The sequence below is a fragment of the Arvicola amphibius genome, chromosome 14 (genome assembly GCF_903992535.2).
Source record: "Arvicola amphibius chromosome 14, mArvAmp1.2, whole genome shotgun sequence".
Classification (NCBI taxonomy): Eukaryota; Metazoa; Chordata; class Mammalia; order Rodentia; family Cricetidae; genus Arvicola; species Arvicola amphibius.
In genome coordinates this window covers 48,473,794-48,494,551 of record NC_052060.1, presented here as the reverse complement: position 1 = coordinate 48,494,551, position 20,758 = coordinate 48,473,794, and the positions used below count along the sequence as shown (strand labels likewise).

General features: G+C 41.6%; 1 protein-coding gene across 8 annotated transcripts in view; it reads left to right on the top strand.

Annotated features, from left to right (window-relative positions):
* Nucleotides 1-11,558: 11,558 nt before the first annotated feature.
* The window catches only part of LOC119800736 (guanylate-binding protein 1-like), a 30,901-nt gene continuing 21,701 nt past the window's right edge, over nt 11,559-20,758 (top strand). For 2 of the 8 annotated variants that reach the window (XR_005283083.1, XM_038310941.1), the window contains exons 1-8: nt 11,561-11,724; nt 14,482-14,686; nt 16,834-16,961; nt 17,363-17,472; nt 18,199-18,395; nt 18,733-18,975; nt 19,539-19,819; nt 20,410-20,622. Coding sequence is in view for 6 of the 8 variants with exons in the window: in XM_038310941.1 (XP_038166869.1) it covers nt 14,497-14,686; nt 16,834-16,961; nt 17,363-17,472; nt 18,199-18,395; nt 18,733-18,975; nt 19,539-19,819; nt 20,410-20,622 (1,362 nt within the window). In the remaining 2 variants the exon portion in view is untranslated. Of the gene's footprint in view, nt 11,725-14,481; nt 14,687-16,833; nt 16,962-17,362; nt 17,473-18,198; nt 18,396-18,732; nt 18,976-19,538; nt 19,820-20,409; nt 20,623-20,758 lie in introns of those variants that run through there. The other 6 variants (XM_042054148.1, XM_038310939.1, XM_038310936.1 and 3 more) reach the window with 6 other exon arrangements.

Below are 20,758 nucleotides of genomic sequence, written 5' to 3'. Positions count from 1 at the left end.
AAATAAATAAATAAATAAATAAATAAAACTGGGGGCTAGAGGGGTGCCACAGCTGGTAAAAGTATTTACTGCTTTTGGAAAGGAAACAGGTTCTCCCAGCTGGTAAAAGTATTTACTGCTTTTGGAAAGGAAACAGGTTCTCCCAGCAAGCAAAAGTAACATGGAACAACCTGCCACACTCTTCTGACTTCTGCAGCCACTACATACATGTGCACACTCATATATGCGGGTAAAACACTCATGCACACAAAACAAAAAAAAATACATTACTTTTTAAAAGCCCACTTTCTGTCTCCTATCAAATCACAGTAGTATCAAACTTGAAATCAGCAGGAATAACCTTTGAAACTACACAGATACTTGGAGATTAAGCAATATACTTTAAAAGTGTGTGTGTGTGTAATTCTTTTAAAAATTTTACACATGCATAAAACATATTTTTATGAAAACCATCTCTCCTTCTCCTCCTCCAATATTCGTCTGAATATCTCCAACCCCTTCCAAATTTCCTTTTCCCTTCAAAAAATTTTTCTTTTAATTTCTTTATTTAAAAAGCCACTAAGTGATATTAGTGCTGTCTGCATGTATATGGGTGTGGTGTCATCCACTGGATCATAGTCAACCTACTAAGGACCATATCTCTGGGAAATACTGACTCTCAGAAGCCGTCAACTGCCAATAGGTAGCTCTCCTGCTATGGGTGCGTCCTCCTGAACACTTCCTTACCCATATTGAAATAAACAGCGGGTCATTAATAAATCAGGAAGGGAAATTAAAAATTCCACAGACTGCCAGATCTTATGAGATGTAACCAAGTCAGTCCTAAGGGGAAAGTTTAGAGCTCTAAATAAATTTCTAAAAATCAGAGAGCTCTAAAAAGAGAGGAATCTAATTATATACCTAAAGTTCTACAAAAGTAAGAGGACACCAAATCCAAATGTAGCATGCAACAAGAAACCATGGAACCCAAGCCAAGGGTTAATAGCATAGAGACTAAGAGAACAATACATAGGATTAGCAATCAAAAAAAGTTAGCTCTTTGGTAAGATTAACTAGATTGTATAACACCTAATCAAATTAAACAACAGGAAGAGAAAGGAGTCAAATTAATAATATTAGAGACAAAGGGGAGTTCTTACTATATACTGCTATGAAATCCATACCATTAGGAATGCTGTAAAAACATTTTCACAAATTAGAAAATCCAGGAGAAATTTCTGAATGTGTGTGACCTACCAAAATTCAAGGCAAGAGACAAATAATGAGCAAACCCATAACAGCCAGACTGAAGCGGTACTTAAATGTCTCCCCCAAGTAAGGTGACAGGTTAATCAGATTTAACGCTGAATTTTATCAAATTCTTAAGGAAGATTATATATATTATAATATATATCTTATATAAGATATATTATATTATTATTTATTTAAAACCTGCTGAAAATGAGTCATACCATACAACAAACAGTACTCTCGCATGGAAGGTTTACTAGGAGAGAAAGGGAGGGGCAGGAAAAGGGGCAGAGACCAGTCCCTGGGGACAAGAATAGTGAAAGAGAGAGAAAGGAAGGAAGGAAGGAAGGAAGGAAGGAAGGAAGGAAGGAAGGAGGAAGGGAAGAAAGAGGAAAGAAGGGAGCAAAAGAGAGCAAGTGAAAGAAAGAGAGGGAAAGAGAGAAAAGAGACAGGAGGTGGCCAAGGCCCATTTTAAAAAAGGAATGTAGCAAATGTGCACAGGAGGTACTCTTAATGACTGCAGCTGAGGACAGATCCTGTCAGGACCCCAAGGGCAGGCCAGTGCAGATGCCTGAATACTAACATTTCTCCCTTTTGCTTATCTTTAAAGGTGAGGAGTTAGAAAGGCATAGTAGGTGAAGCAGGGATGAAGGGATGAAGGAGACATGTTCTCGAGACTGCTTTCCGCTGATCTGGGGGGTGTTGACCACCTTTGGGGGACCTGAGAAAGCTGATGCTTTCTCCATATCAAGGGGTATCTGAGTGTTTCACTTTGTTTTCCATGTTCTGTGGGGACCATTCAGGGCCTTTTTGGATGTGGGAAGATGCTGTTTGAGATGGACCTAAATCGACTCCCTGGAGCTCGCAAGAACTTAAAACACCTGTACCTTTCCCATTACCACAGCATCACCTTGATACCCTCTTTCTACCCAATTTACTAGGACACACAGGTGGTTGATTACTGAGGGCAGTCAATAGTAAAAAATAAAATAGAACAAATTTGTACCACACTAGTAACGCTGTCTCCTGAGAAGACAAGGGAAAGTGGTAGGGGAAAGATCACCAGGGCATGATTTGAGAAAATAAAAAGAAAGGGAGAACCAGTGTGTGCTTAGCAAGAGGAAGCTGACTTCTCCATCTGACCCACACATTGCAGCAAGCAAACAGGACATTTAGAGAGGGAGAGCAGACAGAAAAAGAAAGTAGAGAATCTTTCTTGGTTTCCTGTCCACCTGATCTAAGTACCAGTGAGGGCAGATTTCATTTGAAATGAGTGGTCAGCGGGTCTCTAAAGCACATCCCTATGGGAGCAAGGAGGTGTAGATGATGACCAAGTTTCCATGAGTGAGGCAGAGAAGAAGGACCCAAGGGTCTGCAGTTTCTAGCACCCCAGGAATTCAGACAGGATCAGATTAAATTGGCAAAGGCTGTCGTGTGCCTTGTCATGCAAGAACAAGGGCTAAAAGCTCTGAGCCTGAGAGAGACACAGTTGCCTGGTACTAAGACTTCGGGAAAAAAAGAAAAAACAAACAAACAGAAGGCAAGGAAAGGCCTGTGCTCGAGAGATATAGCCTCACATCCAGGTGAATGGTCAGAGGCAGGTCGCCCCTCCAGAGACTCAACTGCTTGTATTGACTGGAAGGCAAAGCCATCAGTGAACCTGAAAGCAGATTTGTTGCAGTTGGAAGAGAACAGATCTGTTGAGGGTGGAGCAGGTGCGGAGGGTCCCAGTGTAAAGTGATTACTTTTCAGTGGGCCCTGCCACTAAGCAAACAGACACATACAACAAAGTAGTGTAAGAGGTTTATTGTAGGAGGGGGAAGCGGAAGAGTGAAAGGGTGATACCTCCTTCCATCTTTCTGATCATTGCCAGAATGTCCTGTGAAATATCAGGATATAGAGTGCCAGGAAGCAGCCATTTGGATTGATATCTAAGAGTTATTGAAGCTAGGTCTGACAGTAAAGGTGGATGCAGCTCCCATGAGTGAGGCACAGAAGTAAGAACCAAGAGTCTGCAATTACTAGCATCCCAGGAATTTAGAAAAAAATCAAATTAAGTAGGCACAGGTTGTCCCATGTATTATTATGCAAAGAACAGGAGCCAAAGTCTCTGAGCCCAAGAGAGCCATGGTTGCCTCACACCAGGACTTCATGAGGCTAAGAATCAAGAAACCACACTCAAGAGTCCTCACCCAAGAGTCATCATCCAAGACTCTTTTGAGAAAGAGATTTATTTGGGAAGGACTAATCTGAGAGGGTGGCTGCTTGTGTCAGGGAGGGATTAACAGCAGCTCTTAACTGAAGGGATGGAGAGGTTTATATAGGGCTTTTTGGTGGCAGAGTATTCCCAGGGAGAAGGGTGACTGATTAGTTTTTTCCTGCTCAGAGATTGGTCAGTTTAGCTGGTCAGGCTACCCCTGACCAAAGGTGGCTCTGCCTTTATGGACAAATTGTGTTTCTTTCATTGGTCCTTTTTAGCTTTTGGACTCTAATCTTAGGACCAGTGCATATTGCTTTCACTGACTCTGATTCTAGGGACAAAGTGTGTTTCTTTGACACTAGTTTCAGAGCCAGGGCACATGTCTTTAGTTCTGGGTTCAGGGATAAAGATGTTTTTCTCCCTGGCCCAGGTCTCAAATACAGGGTGTGTTTCTTTTTCTGACTCTGAGTTTAGAGTCAGGGAGCTCAGTGATTGGTTGGTTTCCTGCTCCAGTTCTCCCTTTTACCCTACAAGAACACACTTTCAAGGGACAGGAATGGACATGGGCCAAAGGAACCATTGTGTTGATTTTCATGCTCAGGTAAGCCTTATATAATTTCTTAAAGTTTGGAGAATAAGCGGCTTTCCTGAAAGGGGGAGTGCTTTTCTATAAGTGTGATTGACAGGCTCATTTGGCTTTAATCCAAAGAAGGGAACCATAGTATGTTTCTGTTGTCTACAAGACAGACTTTCACTAGGCAGTGATGGAAGCTCAGTAAGTACTGATAGGGGAACTTCCCCCTTATTTATTCTCTCTCTCTCTCTCTCTCTCCTCTCTCTCTCTCTCTCTCTCTCTCTCTCTCTCTCTCTCTCTCTCTCTCTCTCTCCCTTTCTTTCTACTCCGTTTTCTTTAGTATACAGGTCAAAAATCTAAGCATGTTCTTTTTAACACTCTGGGTTTTCTTACTGATTCTCTGAATCTCACCAACCCAACCAAGGTCAAGAGACAGCAAGAAAGTAGAAAACTGGGGACCAGTCCCATTAAATCTTTGAGCCCAGCCTTCTAGACAAATCCCCCAACCCCAATCACAGATATGCTACAGATCAAAGCCCCTCTGCTTACAGGCACTTCATGGATCAAGGTCTCTTTGCCTGGTGACCATTAAATAATCATACTAGTTCATGCTTGTGCTAGGCAGAGATTCATCACCAGGAGAAGGTAAGTCACTTTCTGACCCCCCCCCCCCACTCATCCTGTTTTCTTACTCTATAGCAATTTTAAATCACTCAACCTTCAGATTCTTCAATGGTGCCCCCTCTTGGAACCCCTTCCCACTTAGGGGGTTTCTCCTCAAGTGATTCTAGTTAAGTCTATTTTAGTGAACCATTGATTTTATTGGAGGTACTTACAAGAGTATGAATGCTTGTTTTCTTACTGGAATATGTTTGACTGAGACAAAAGGAACTGTATCACTGAGCAGCTCAATGAACAGCCTCAGTTCTTATCCAGTTCCTCAAACTTTACTCATAGAAGGCCAGTACACAGGCCATGACATGTGAAAGTCATCCTGGGAATACCTCCCTTTCAAATCAAGGAAGTTGTTTCTCATTTTCCCCTAATAAATCCACATTCATGTGCCCCACTCCTTGTTCCTGTTTTCTATTCCTGGGCATAAGTCACTGAATTCAAAGTCTGAAGCTACTGGCTGGGAGTCACTTGGGTGAATATTTTCCATCAAACTGTAACTTTCCTCCAGAAGTAAAAGGACCAAATTCTTGACTCTATCACATTCAAAGAAGCCACATCGTTGTCATAAATAAATGAAGACTTTTGGGGAGAAAGTGGTTGGTGGGATGTAATATGCACTATGGATCTAAACCTGTTGCCTCTGTCTTCCTCCCTTTACCTTCTCCCTCAGTTTGCTCACCATCTCTTCCACTTGCAAAATCAGTGTTTAATAGACCACATAGGAGGTAAAACTTGAAGCAGACTTTCAAGGGAAGAGATAGACACTTTGCTCTGCACCCTGTCGAAGAAAAGGTGTGGCGAGGCCAACAAAGCACCCTCCCAGGAAATGAGTGGGTATTTTCTTTCTTTTTTATAGTTTTTTTTATTGCTTTAAAAATAATACCAAGTAAAATTCCCACTTCCTCCCCTGCTCCCCCCATATACCCTACCCCTCCAGTCCTAAGAGAGGGCAAGGCACCCTGCCTGTGGGAATCCAAGGCCTCTCCCACTACATCGAGGCTGAGCAAAGCATGCATCCAAAGAGAATAGGATAACAAAAAGCCAGTACATGAAGTAGAGACAAATCCCAGTGCCATTGTTATTGGCCCCTCAGTCTGCCTCAATTGTCAGCCACATTCAGAGGGACCAGTTTGATCCCATGCTCATTCATTCCCAGTCCGACTGGAATTGGTGAGCTCCCATTAGCTCAGGCACATTGTCTCAGTGGGTGAATTCCTCGAGGTCCTGACTTCCTTGCTCATATTCTCTCTCCTTCTGCTCTTCAACTGGACCTTGGGAGCTCTGTCCAGTGATCCGATGTGGGTCTTTGTCTCTGTCTCCATCCATCGCCAGACGAAGGTTCTATGGTGATATTCAAGATAGACATCAGTCTGACTATAGGACAAGGCCAGTTCAGGCACCCCTTTTCCACTGCCCCGGGTCCTAGATGGGGTCATCCCTGTGGACTTCTGGGAACCCCTCCAGAGCCAAGCCTCTTGCCAACCCCAAAATGGCTCCTTTAATTAAGATATCTCCTTCTCTGCTCCCGTATCGGTCTTTCCTCCATCTCAACCATCCCACTCCTCAAGCTCTCCCCAACCCTCCCCTTGTCCCCTCTCCCCCTCTCCCCCTTCCCTCTACCCCCTCCCCCAACTTTTGCCAGTGATCTTGTCAGTTTCCAATTTCCAGGTGGATCTATATATGTTTTTCTTTGGTTTCACCTTGTTACTTAGCTTCTTTAAGATCATGAACTATAGGCTCAATGTTTTTTGTTTATGGCTAGAATCGACCAACGAGTGAGTATATACCATATTTATCTTTTTGGGTCTGGGTTATCTCATTCAGGATAGTGTTTTCTACTTCCATCCATTTGCATGCAAAATTCAAGATGTCATTGTTTTTTACTGCTGAGTAGTACTCTAATGTGCATATATTCCACACTTTCTTTATCCATTCTTCCATTGAGGGACAACTAGGTTGTTTCCAGGTTCAGGCTATTACAAATAATGCTGCTATGAACATAGTTGAACAAATACTTTTGTAGTATGATTGGGCATCTTTTGGGTATATTCCCAAGAGTGGTATTGCTGAATCCTGAGGTAGGTTACCTCCCAGTTTTCTGAGAAACCACCCCACTGATTTCCAAAGTGGTTGCACAAGTTTGCATTCCCACCAGCAATGGATGAATGTTTCGCTTACTTCACATCCTCTCCAGCATAAGTTATCACTGGTGTTTTTGATTTTAGCCATTTGACAAGTGTAAGATGGTATCTCAAAGTTGTTTTGATTTGCATTTCCCTGATAGCTAAGGAAGTTGAACATGTCCTTAAGTATGTTTTGGCCATTTGAAAAAATGGGGTACTGAACTAAACAGAGTGGGTATTTTCTATGATCATCTATATAAAATCCCGAAAAAAAAGGTGAATAGACTCCAGCTAAATGCAGCGTTAAAGCCCCAACTTCTACTCCTCTCAGCTGATGAAATTTGTCCTAATGGGTGCCATTGTCACTGACCTCCTCTGTAGCATGCGATCACATCAAACAAACTCACCCAAAAAAATAGGGGCAGAGCATAATTGTGGCAATGTGTGACAGTCAAAACCGAACTACAGGGTGTCTTAATATCAAAACCGTCAAACATGGAGAGGTTCACTTTAAGAACTGACTTAAAGCCATAGAAGAAATGATGGTTCCTCAAACCCAAGCAGTGTGAGTTTTGGCCAGCTGGGACCATGACAAGACAAAAAGACAAGAGCAATTTAGCAGCCTGAGAAGGGAAGGTAAACCTTCAGTCCATAGCCTGATTGAAGTTCCTCACCAGTTGAGGAAGTAGAATTCCAGCACAATTAACATTTGTTGTAAAGGTTACTGACACAGAGTTAATATTCTGTTTCTGTGAAGGTGGTTTATGTTAAAGCAATAAGCAACCACAATTAAGGCTTGAGTGTGTATTGCCTTAGACATGACCCTATTCTTCAGACATTGTCTGACAATCTATAATAAAACTGTTAAATTTTGTTGATCAAAAAAAAATCAAAAAAAATTTTTTGTTGGTCAAGGACCCAGAGGCGCCTAAAACAAGCAGGCGATGGCCAATGCTCTTGGTTGTCTATCAGAATTATATGGCAATATACTATTGCTGAAGACACCTTACACTTGGGTTGCAGGACACAGAAAATTCAATATGGAACTTACCACAAAACTTCTTTCCAGCTCTCTGCATCTCAGTGCTAGAATCTTGGTGGGAGGCTGGGGGAGGGGTGGCGGCGTCACCAATGGTTACATTAGGATGTGAACCTTTTCTATGACAGATAATGGAAGACATTCACTCAAGTCATTCCCAGCCGGTGGCTTCCCACTTGAGTTTACTGCCTCATGCCCAAAAGGAATAAAATAACACGGACTCAAACAAACAGTGAGAACTTGATTTAGTAGAGGAAAGTGTAAAAGAACTCCTGAAATCAGGGAAAAGGCCTCCTCGAGGGTGGAATTCCACCATGCTGCCCTGCCCAGTGGCCTTTTAAAAGTACTATTTAGTGAACTGGGGAAGGACTGAGGTTTTCTTTATTGAGAACATTTGTTGGATTTTTCAGTAATGTTGCTGACTTTTGTCACACACATTCCCGTAAGGTGGCTTCCTTGCAAACTCTTGTAAATAGTTCCAATAAACTCACTGGTTCAACTAAACTGGTCTTGATGATGTCATTTTCTTGGTCTATTGCCAGTGTCCTATCTGTAATGAGTAAATTTTTGTTCACGTCTGCCAGGAAAATCACAGAATACTGATACGTGTGGTAAATTATATAGACAAGTGCAATCTTATCTGTTATTACCTCCAGGGCCTCACCATAACTGGTCTCTCTGAAGAGAGGCCAGTGCTCTCATAAAGATTTCTACCTATAAGACAGTGAGCTGCTATTCTCATATCTATTAAAAACAGCCCAGGACACAGGCTAGATAGCCTACATGCTAGATAGGGTTCCAATTCATTTTGGACAGATATTTCTTTCTTTCCTAGAAGTTGTCCTCTGTATTTATGTCTATATTGCATATTCTTTTGTGCAGGTATATATCTGTGTCATGTATATGTGTATGTGTGTGTGTGTTTGAATTCATGTGAGGATACACATGTACTTATGTGTGCATGTGTATGGAGACTTGAGGCTGACATAGCATGTCTTCCTGACTGCTCATTGTTGGAAATAAGATAATAACCAACTCAAGAGACTAGTAAAAATGAAGCAGACTTTAAAATATTTTTAATTGAAATTCAGTAGCATCAGGGCTCGGTGTGATGGTCCAAGTCTTTAATCACAGCTGTCAAGAGACAGAGGCAGATGAATTCAGGATCAGCCTGAACTACACAACGAATCCCAGGCTAGCCCGAGTTTCTTGTTGAAATCCACTCATGTGTGTATGTGTGTGTGAAAAAACAACAACAACAAAGAATAGGAGGCAATCGATTTGAGAAAAGTAGAAGGATGGGAGGGAGGGTGTTGAAAACACACACTCTCTCTCTCTCTCTCTCTCTCTCTCACACACACACACACACACACTCTCTCTCTCTCTCTCACACACACACACAGAGCACTTCTAAATACACCATTCTGCAGAAAGGATGCCAACAGAGAGAAAAGGCAAAAATGTCTCCTGGGCTGACTTGGCACAAGGCAGTGCTTTCAATGCCCCCATACCCCCCGATTGTGAGGAATTTCTGCTCTATAGGCAGGATCTAATGGATCATTTTGAGCTTGAGAATGCCCCTTTTCTTTTCTCCTTTCCTTCCTTCCTTCTTCCTTCCTTTCTTTCTTTCTTTCTTTCTTTCTTTCTTTCTTTCTTTCTTTCTTTCTTTCTTTGTTCAGATGAAATCATTTACTAAGAGAAAATAACTTCCATCCTACACACACTGTTCAATCTTCTTTAATATAAAAAATTACCAAATGATTTTAAGGACCACATACTGAGGCAATGACCAGCGAAGATCAAGAAAAGCCAAGCAGAGATTCTCTCAAAATTAGTTTAGCAATACTAAAGAAGATATTACATCAAATCCAAGAACACATTAAATTTATATTCCTCCCAAAGCAACTTGCCTTTTTTCTGATTGCGGGCTCAGTCACTAGCAGACTACCTCTGCTCTCCAATTCTCAAGAGTTCTGAAACAAACAGGCACCAGCTGCCAGCTAGGGGAGAGGGACAAAGGGAGAGAGGGACCTAGGGATAGAGGTCCTAGGAGAGGAGTGCCTAGGAAAGAGGGAGCCTTGGGGAGAGATATGGTCTAGAGGAGAGGGAGCCTGGGGGGGGGGGAAATAGGGGAATGGGCCCTTATGGGAGGGAGCGCCTACGGGAGAGAGGGCTTTGGTGAGAGAGACTCTAGGGGAAGGAGTGATCTGATTCCCATTTCTGAGATAGCTTTTTATTTTAACCACGGAGTCTCCTGTTCTGACGTCACCTGAGAGATGCCACCAGGGACTTCAGAAACAGAAGGAAGGAGGAGACAGCCTAGCAAGGATCCATGTTCCAGAAGATGAGAGCCCACCTTTGTAGCCACCTTGCCTTGTAGGAAATAAGGGGGGGGTGGTAGATGTTATTTCAGAGGTATGTTCTTTCAAACCCAGGCAGATAGGTACCAAGTTATATCCCTAGTCTTAAGAGATGGCCATTCTACAATGGTGGTTGTGATAATCCAATCTGTGTTGGGAGGTCATTGATCTTCCTGGATCTGTGAATCTCAGAAAGCATCCCTGAGAGGCTCAGTTAAATGTCAATGTGGTTTTCCCTCCTCATAGGCAGTCTCTATATTTTCCTGGAAGCTTTCTTTTATTATGACCACTCCTATAGCCTGGGAATCAGGAATTCACTGGGCAAAGGCCAGTGCATTTCAGCTATGTTACAGTAAGTTGTTAAGATGAGCAGGGTGTGGGGAGAACACAGGACTCAGTGACAAAAATTGCAGTCATCACTAAAGAAGAGAGAAGAAAACTTTTGACTCGGTGGAGCATCATTATGTCTTATGAATTTGCCCATTTTCAGAATTTTCTGTCACGCAGCTGTCTAGAATCATGGCTCTCATTCTTCCTAACGCTGCAACCCCTTAATATAGTTCCTTATGATGTGGTGATCCCAACCATAAAATTATTTTCATTGCTACTTCATAACTGTCATTTTGATACTGTTATGTATTATAATGTAAATATATTAAATACATGATATTTGATATGTGACCCTTGTGAAAGGGTCATTTGACCCAGAAAGAAGTTGCAACGCACATTTGAGAACCCTTGGTCTAGAGAATTCTGGGCTGTTAGTGGCACAGGCAACTTTAGGGGCAAAGCATTGTATTATAGACCTTTAGTGTTTCCTTTAAGCTTGAGGAAGGGTCTAATTTAGTCATCCACATCTGCAGCAGGCTTCTTGTCTCTGGACCGTCACAGTGCTATTAAGGCAACAGCAGGTACCTTATCGAGATTCTGTGGTTCTCTGCTATCCTCAATTTTCCAGAAAGGGTCAGGAAGTTCTCTAGGTTGGATCCTAGGAAATCAACAACCGTCCTGCTCTGATTCTGTAATTGTCCCTTCCCTAAGGAGCAATAAGAGGCCTCAACTGGACTGCAGTGAGCCTGACTACCAGGTGCTGAGTGTTGAGGAGGCTGGAGGACGCTGTTTCCCTCCATCACCTCATCTCTAACAACATACTCAGTCCACTGAGTGAGTCTCTGGTTCTGGAAACAATATGCTATCTCGTAATTTGTGCTCTCCAAATGGCAGCATACATGAAGATCATATATATTCTAGGTCTTATGGGAGTGCTTCTGAAAACGAATACAGTTCAAAGATCTCTTCAAGATAAATATTTGAAGATTCTGCATTGAAAATTCTTTGTGTGCCTGTTGACTCACTGCCTAGACTGGGTGGTTTCAGTTTCATAGCTCTCTGATCCACTGCAAAGGTTGCCGGGATTTCCAATATCCTATTACTTGGGGAAATACAGAAGGTCTCCTATCATTGCAGGAGGAAATAACAGAGAAAAGAAGGAACCTTTCCACCCACAGTGGGATCAACAGCCGGTAAGAAACTGAGTTACTTCTCTTTTCAGTGTTCTCTCCAGCTCTGAAGAGCTCTGGGGTCATAAGCTGGGCAGCAGTGAGAGAGCATTTATAAGGGTTAATTATTTTCTTAAAAACTACCGAACTAGGAAAAGCCGCTTCTGGGCATGGGCTGGAGCAAGGCATCAGATAAATCCTGTGTGGCATTATCAAGGCAGCCAGTCTCTAAATGCCACTACTGGGTTTGCTTTGAGTTTGAGACCAGCAGACGTGTGACTGAAGAAGGGCAGGGTGTGCAGTGGGATTGTCTTTCTCTGTGTTCACCTTGTCTCCGCTGGCAAAGATACAGTCAAATGACTATTGTCAGTCATGGACCTTACTTAGTCCCCCTCCTACAGAAAGGGCTGCCTGCAGCTGATTTATATGGAGAAACAGAATGAGACACAGAGTAAGAGCCATTGCCATAGTGAAGGACAAAGAGAGGAAACACTGTGTTGGTATAAAAACACAGTTCCAACTTAAAGAGAATAGCAATTTATTCTGGAGTCAAATGTGAGTGATAATGACCCAGGAACACAGATTCATGTCATCCCAGACACCACGTTATACCGTGGTGAGTCGCCTCCAATTTGTATAGCTGTAGAGCAAAGAAAACTTTGGCCCTTGCCTATTTAAAATGTACTGGAACATCAGGTTATAATAAAGAGAGAGAGCCTTAGATGCTAGCAAATCTAACCCTTTGGGGAGGTGAGGATTAGGGGTGTCTTTGTACATTCCAGAAAGGATTTGACTTGATAATCACGGGAGGTTAAGCCAAGCACAGATATTCGCAAGAAATGGCCATGGAGACAGCTAAAGATAAACTAGGAAAATCTGGGTCCAGACTTACAACATCCCATGTAAGTCAGTCAGCCTTGTGGGTTCATTAGCTCAAATGGAGCTATTTTCTGGGAACTTCCGGTCACAGCTGGAACCTGAGTGAAAGACAAGCTGGGCTGTGACATGCCTCCTGTCACACAGTTGACCTGACTTCCCAGCAGATCTCCTCTTTCAGTAGTTCAGAGCCCCTCACTTCTAGGACCCACTCAGTCCTTACCCCTTGCCTGCTCCTGTGTTTTACCAAAGGGCTTCCTTTAAGAGTCCCTCACAGGGTAAAGATGGTGTCTCTGTTTGCTTTATCTACCACATGCTCATCTCTCAGTCAAATTTTCTGGCACTTCCGAAAACCCCCCTCTAGATTTCTGGCCACCAGCCTGCCTTCCTTATTTAACAATTTTCACCATTGTTGTTGGCTCCCATCTTCCATTTTCCCCACTCCTTCTCTTCCTTTTCTTCACATTTATTTCTCTTCTCTAATAAGCAGGAAATTGAAACAGAAACATCTAAAGTTGTATAGCAGGAGGTAATGGATTTCCTATGACCCTGGCCTCTCTGGCACTCTTGACTTGCTCCCTGCTCTCTTACCAATATCTCTTTCACCAATATCCAGTGTTTAAAATTTCTTTTGCAAATATTGCAGTATTTTCAATATTTACTTTCTTATCCTCTCTGGTTTAAGTTCATTTACTGTATAGTTAATGAAGCTTATGTTTTTTATTTTAAATTTTCTTTCATTTTACATACCAACCACAGTTTTTCCTAACTTTCCTCCTTCCATTCTCACCCCCCACTCCACTCCTCAGAGAGGGTAAGGCATAGGTAGTCAACAAACCCCGGCATATTAAGCTGAGGTAGGATCAAGCCCCTCCCCATTGCATCATGGCTGAGCAAGGTATTCCACAATAGGGAATGGGCTCCAAAAAGCCAGTTCATGCACCAGGGATAAATCTTAGTCCCACTGCCAGGGGCCCAACAAACAGAACAAGACACACAGCTCTCATCCACATTCAGAGAGCCTAGTTCCGTCCAGCTGTCAGTCTAGAGTCCATGAGCTTCCATTAGCTTGGGGGCTGTCTCTGTGGATTTCCCCATCATGGTCTTGATCCTGCTCCCTTGCTCATATTATCCCTCCTCCCTCTCTGTGACTGGGCTCCAGAAGCTCAACCCAGGGCTAGGCTGTGAATCTCTGCATCTGCTTCTATCAGTTACTGGTTGAAGGTTCTTTGATCCTCTCTGGTTTAAGTACATTTAGCATATAGTTAATAAAGCTTATGTTTCAGGGTGTAACATTTTTTTATTTTAAAATATTTTTTCCTGACCACAGTTTTCCCTATATCCACTTCTCCCAGCCCTTCTCCCCCATATTCCTTCCCTCCCAGATCCACTTCTCTTCCTTTTCCCTTCAGAAAGGAGCAGGCCTTGCTATTAGTTGAACATGGCACAGCAAGTTACAATAAGACTAGGCACAACCCTTAGATCAGAGCTAGGTGAGAAAACCCAGTAGGAGGAAAAGGGTCCCAAGAGCAGGCAAAAGAGTCAGATACACACTCCCCCTGACTCACATTGTCAGGAATCCAACAAGAACACCAAGTCACATAACCATAGCATAGAAGCAGAGGTGTGGCAAGATTAATAAAAACCCAGAGACAGAAATTAGGGTTCAATTTTGAAGGTCAGAAAAACAAAACAGTCAGTCAATGGAATATCTGAGTATGGGAGCTGTAGAATGTTAAATCATTTCTTTGACATTTTACATAAAATTCTTAATAGTTTTATAACTTTCTAAATGAATAAAGATTTTCACTCACTAGCTCACTGATACATACAAAACTGAAGAATTTTAGTTCTTTGCCTTCGGGATGCTACAGACTAATTCGGATCTACCCTACTTGAAAATAGGAGACAACCCTGAAAATGGCCTCAGAGACCTGCATGCCAGATCCCATGTGCTTGATAGAGAATGTGAAAGGGCAACTGAGACCTAATCAGAAAGCCCTGGAGATCCTGTCGGCCATCACACAGCCAGTGGTGGTCGTGGCCATTGTGGGTCTCTACCGCACAGGAAAATCCTACCTGATGAACAAGCTGGCCGGGAAGAATACAGGTGAGTGCCTCCAACACAGCTGTGCTGGGTCACTTCTCTCTACTTATATCATCAGTGTTTAACATACAAGTGTTAAGAATTTAATATTTCAGCCACAGTTGAGTTGCTTATTTAGTTGTTATTTGTCTTTGAGACAGGGTCTTGCTATGCAACTCAAGCTATCTTTCAACTCATGATTCTCTTGCCTTAGCCTCCAGAGTGCTGGGACTATTGCCCATGCACCATCACAAGTAGTTCCTATTTTTCCTTTTAAAAATTATTCCTTTTCCCAGATGAAAGCAATAGTAAAAATGACTAATTTATGTATTAATAACTTTAATATGTTATTATGTTTCTTTCTATAACAAGAAGTTGCCACTGGTTTCTAAATTTTAAAAAGTTGCAATTCATATTGTCTACTTTAGACTTTTTTGTATTGTTATAAAATAACTAACATAAAATTTACAACTATTGTTAAACATACAGTTTTGTGGCAGTAGGTATATTTATATTTTTGTGTGTCCATTACCCCCATCTGGTGTGGGACAATGGTCTGTATTTTGTCAATTATATTTTAAATAAATGCTGATTGGCAAGTAGCCAGACAGGAAGTATAGGCTGGACAACCAGACAGGAAGTAGAGGAGGATCAATGAGAACAGGAGAATTCTGGGAAGAAGGAAGCAGATTATATAGTCCTGGCCCAGCCACAGAAAAAGAAAGATGTGACCGCCTCACCAAAAAAGGTACAGAACCATGTTGCTAGCATAGATAAGAATAATGGGCTAATATAATTTATAAGAGTTAACAAGAAGCCTGAGCTAATGGGCCAATCATTTTATAACTAACGTAGACCTCTGTGTGATTTTTTTGGGGACTTAACGATTGTAAGAACCAGGTAGGACAGAAAATTCAGACAACACCCATCTGGCTCTAGTACTGTTTCATTTTTCCCTAGAGAAATGAAATCCATCCGGAACCGATGTCCTCACATTATCTGACATTCTGCTTCTAAATTTGACAGTAGTGGGAAAGTCACATAAGTGGACTCATTAGAATTGTCTTTGTAACTTTGTAACTTAAATTATTTAACATGATAGTGTCAAGACTTACCATTACTAGGGCACGTAGCAATTTTCCTCCTTTTGTAGAGTTCAATAATTGTATGTGCATAACAATTTTGTTATCTATTCATCTGCACATAGAAGCAATATGCTGTAATAAATGCTAATATGAATGATATAAAGCTCTTTCTCAGTTTATGCAATTATTTTAGGTTGGATTCTTCTTGAGTGAAACAACTTTAAGAAGAAGGATCTGCTCTGACTCATAGTTAAGGAATATCAGTTAATTATGGCAGGGAAGACTTTACACAGTAGTTCCATCCATTGCAGTGGAAGCTTATGGACTGTTCACACCACACCTACACAGCAAGAATTACAAGACCCAAGTTAGAGTCACACAAGCCAGAACATTCTGCTTTTGGTCCCTATTGTCTCTTGGCCATCTCAGAAAGCAAAATTCGTTGGATTCCATTTCCAAAGTCTTCATAGTCATGAAGTTTTAATGGCATATAAAATTCCAATGTCTCTTCTGAGATTCAAGGAAAATTTTTCGCTGTGATATCATGAAAAATTAAAATGCCATTTATACATTTCCAATATATGACAGTATAGAATAAAAATTCCCATTCCAAAGATAAACAGGATAGTTGGAAAGACCATACCAAAACAAGAATAAAGTCCTGACAAAGACCAAACCAAGCTTCATACCCAGCAGTCAGAGCAGGTAGAGGCTTCAGGTAGGTTCCAATAGGGTGTTTAGTTCTGCTCCATCTTGGACTGGCCACACTCAGTCCTCCTAGCTTTTCTCAGTGGATATCACACAGTCCTGGCATCTTCTGCATCCTGGGGTATCCATAGCAACTGACACTTCACCTTCACAGCTTTAATCAGTGTACTCAGGAATTCAAATTTTTTTTCTGCAACCTTGGTGCAAGTCTAGATGGATGTGTGCAACTTGCACACTGAATGACTGGAAACAAATTATTTTTCTGCTGAAACTTTGGTGTTAGTTATCTGTCCTGGCCTTTAATATACTAATTTATATCAAATTCTTAAAATACTTCTACTAACTATATTCCTTTCTTCTCTCTTCTCTGCTTTCCAGGCTTCTCTCTGGGCTCCACAGTGCAGTCTCACACCAAAGGAATCTGGATGTGGTGTGTGCCTCATCCCCAGAAGGCAGACCACACTCTAGTTCTGCTTGACACTGAGGGCCTGGGAGATATTGAGAAAGTAAGAATTGAGGGCTTAGTTTGCAGTTTATATCCTCATTGCCTGCATTAGATAGCTTTTAATGACATCTCATTTATCTAACATGTGTCTAAGTTTAGCTATCAGAGTAGAGGAAAAATGTTTACAAGAATCATAGGAGAGCAATGAAGTTAATACACAGTGTTCATGGGACTAACAGGCTTACAGCATTAACGAGAATCATTAAAAACAAAAATGCAAAATCTTTGTAATTTTCTTTGGACATTTGTGCTTGAATTTGGATGCCTTGTATAGATAATAACATTATATATGTTTCTCTAATTCTTTTAGAAACACTCAGCTGATCATATTCCTGTTACGCTTGGTCTGGAAAGTGGCAGAACCAAAATATATTCCTCACCCACATGTGTTCTGACTTCCAGGGTGACAGTGACAACGACTGCTGGATCTTTGCCCTGGCTATACTTCTAAGCAGCACCTTTGTGTACAACAGCATGGGAGCCATCAACCAGCAGGCCATGGACCAGCTGCAGTATCCTTGTTGTAGCACAGAGCAGAATACACACACACACACACACACACACACACACACACACACACACACGAGGGGGAGCGGGGAGAGTAAAAGACTGAATCTCTTCTGTTCACAAGACAGTGGCCTATGTGTTTGTACAGTTAAATTATATGTATGTATGCACGTACATGCACACATGAGCGTGCACACACACACATTTAACCAAGTACAGACGTGCATGATAGTGACAATGTCATGTAAACAGAGACTGCTTCTTTGTTTAATGACTGCTGAGACCCAAATAATCACACAGCAAATCTATTAATTACAACACTGTTCGGCCAATGACTCAGGCATATTTCTAACTAGCTCTTACATCTTGAATTAACCAATTTCTATTAATCTGTGTATCAACACGAAGTTGTGGCCTACCAGTAAGTTATGGCATCTTTCTCCTTTAGCGGCTACATGGCGTCTCTCTGACTTTGCCTACTTTTTCTCTATACCTCTGTTCAGATTTCTCTCCTGGCTTTACTCTATTAAGCCATTGGCTGAAAGAGCTTCTTTAATAACCAATGGTAATAATACATATTCATAGCATACAGAAGGAAATCCCACATTAAAGTCATAGACCTATTAATTGGTTGAAAATTGGGTCAGAGAAAGGCAATGCAAAGTGTGGGGATGCAGACTGATGTGAGGACTTGGACCCTGTTTGTCCACTCCTCTTCCTTAGCTTCTTAGATATGTGACAGAGCTGACCGACCGGATCAGAACAACATCTTCACCTCATAGCAATGGGACTGAGGACTCATCTGAGTTTGTGAGCTTCTTCCCTGACTTCGTGTGGACTCTCAGGGATGTGACTGTAAGGCTTGAAGCAGATGGACAAAGCCTCACAGCTGATGAGTACCTGGAGAATTCCCTGAAGCTCAAACAAGGTACCTACCTGAAATGTTACTGGAAAATTGGGAGGAGAATACCAGAAACTGCTCTTGGTTGCAGATGTTAATATTCACTATTTTACTTTTCTACATTATTTCTAAGAAGTGGTTTATGTATCTGTCTCAATATGTCAATTTTAATGATACTGTTCCCTGGCAATGGAGGCACATTGACTTTGTTATTTGATCAGATTATTTTAATAATCCTTTCAAGTTGTATAGAGATTCACATAGCCAAAAACATGGAACAGAAGAACATTTATTAGAAGAAACCCCAAGGGAACACATTAACACCCTACGAGCTGTGTGGCTATATTTTCTTTAATTTCTGCAGGTACCAGCAAAGAAGATAAAAATTACAACCTGCCTCGACTCTGTATTCGAAAGTTCTTCCCCAGGAGGAAATGCTTTGTTTTCTATCCACCCACTGAGTGGAAGAAGCTCTCTGAGCTGGAGAACCTGCGTGACGATGAGTTGGATTCTGACTTTGTCCAACAGGCAGCAGAGTTCTGTTCCTTCATCCTCAGCTCTTCCAAGGCTAAAGCTCTCCCAGGAGGTGTCAAGGTCAATGGAGCTCGTGAGTCTCCTGTCCAGTCCTGCTTTATAGCTTGAGAGAGTACACTCTTTTGGTGGTAAAATAACACCCACACACTTCATTTTTGACAGGTTTTCCAAATTCTAGATATCCTAAAGCTAATTCATAAATTTTCAGGTTAGAAAATGACCTGTCTTTGAAAAATATCTGTAGGTTAAAGCAAAGAGACTCTATACATATCATTTCTCTACTAACATCAACTTGCACTGGCATCCAAAGACATATACGTCTACATTTAGTTTAAATGTAAGTTGATCTTAAAGAGTACAGATTCAATGTACATGTCCGCCTTTTGAGAGCAAAATAGCTTCATGAGGCTTAGTTCTTAGTGATAATGGGAACCACAGATACAAAGCATTTTGTTTACCTTAAGGTTCTGTTGTACAATGCTGAGCTTGGCTAAATTGGAAGTGTGCATTTGCTATCAGGCTTCTGGTTAATATTCATGCTATTGAAGGGTGTACTGATTATGCATGGACACGCTCAGAAAATATGGAGACTACTCCACTCTAAAACAAACATCATCACCTGTTTTCTCAATGCAGGACTAGAGAAGTTGGTGCTCTCATACATCGATGCCATGAGCAGTGGGGATCTCCCCTGCATGGAGAACGCTGTCCTGGCCTTGGCAAAAATAGAGAACTTGGCAGCAATGCAAAAGGCCATTGCCCACTATGACCAGCAGATGAACCAGGGCATGCAGCTGCCCACAGAGACCCTCCAGGAACTGCTGAATCTGCACAGGACCTGTGAGAGAGAGGCCATAGAAATCTTCCTCAGGACTTCCTTTAAAGATGAAGACCATGCATTTCAAAAGGAATTATTGGTAACTTTATGCCATGTTTAAATGGATAGGGATTGTGAAATTCAGAAAATTATAAGGTAATATCAGGCATTTATTTTGAGAGGAACTTGTTACTAGATGGTGACTGTATCTTTTCATAATTATTAAAAAGAACTTTCTTGTTATGGACTCAAATTTTGAAGCTTTTGAATAAATTTTATATTTGTATTTGTATAAAAATTGTATATTTACAACATTCATCCTAATTGTACACATATAAGAGATGTGTGGAGGCTCCAATTTGATAAATCTCCTGTCATCATACTAAGTTAAGGTCAAAACTAAGCAAAAGCAAAGAAACTTGACCAGGCCGATGTTGCATCACATGTATTCCATTTATGGTGATGACTGATCTGCTTTAAGATGGAACTATTTCAACCAAGTGTTGCAAAAGTAGATGTAATTGTACTAAACACCCTTTAGATGGGCTGCAAGAGGAAGTCCTGGCTAAGAGCAAAAGATGAGGCCCTGCCATAGGTAAAAATAGTCTTCATGGAGAATTGCCTCAAGTTCTGTGGGTGAACTAAAGTTTTCTTGTTACTCCTGTTTTGCTTTTTATTTTTGGATTAAAGGCTCAGCTAGAAAAGAGGTGGGAGGTCACCTGTAACAAGAACGTGAAACTATCATCGGACCTGTGCTCAGAGTTACTTCGGAACATCTTCAGCCCTCTAGAAGAAGCTGTGACAAAGGATGCTTATTCTCAGCCAGGTGGATATCTTCTCTTTGTTGAGAAGAGAGAAGAGTTGAAGAAAAAGTACCTCAGGGAACCCAGAAAGGGGATACAGGTAATCAAGAGCTTGCTTTACATTAACAGTGAGATGCTACTGACATGCCTGCCTGGAACACCAGTGTGACCAGATGTGATTGCACATGAAGCTGAGGTTTTGTGTGCATAGTACTTAGTTTCTAAACCAGTCAACA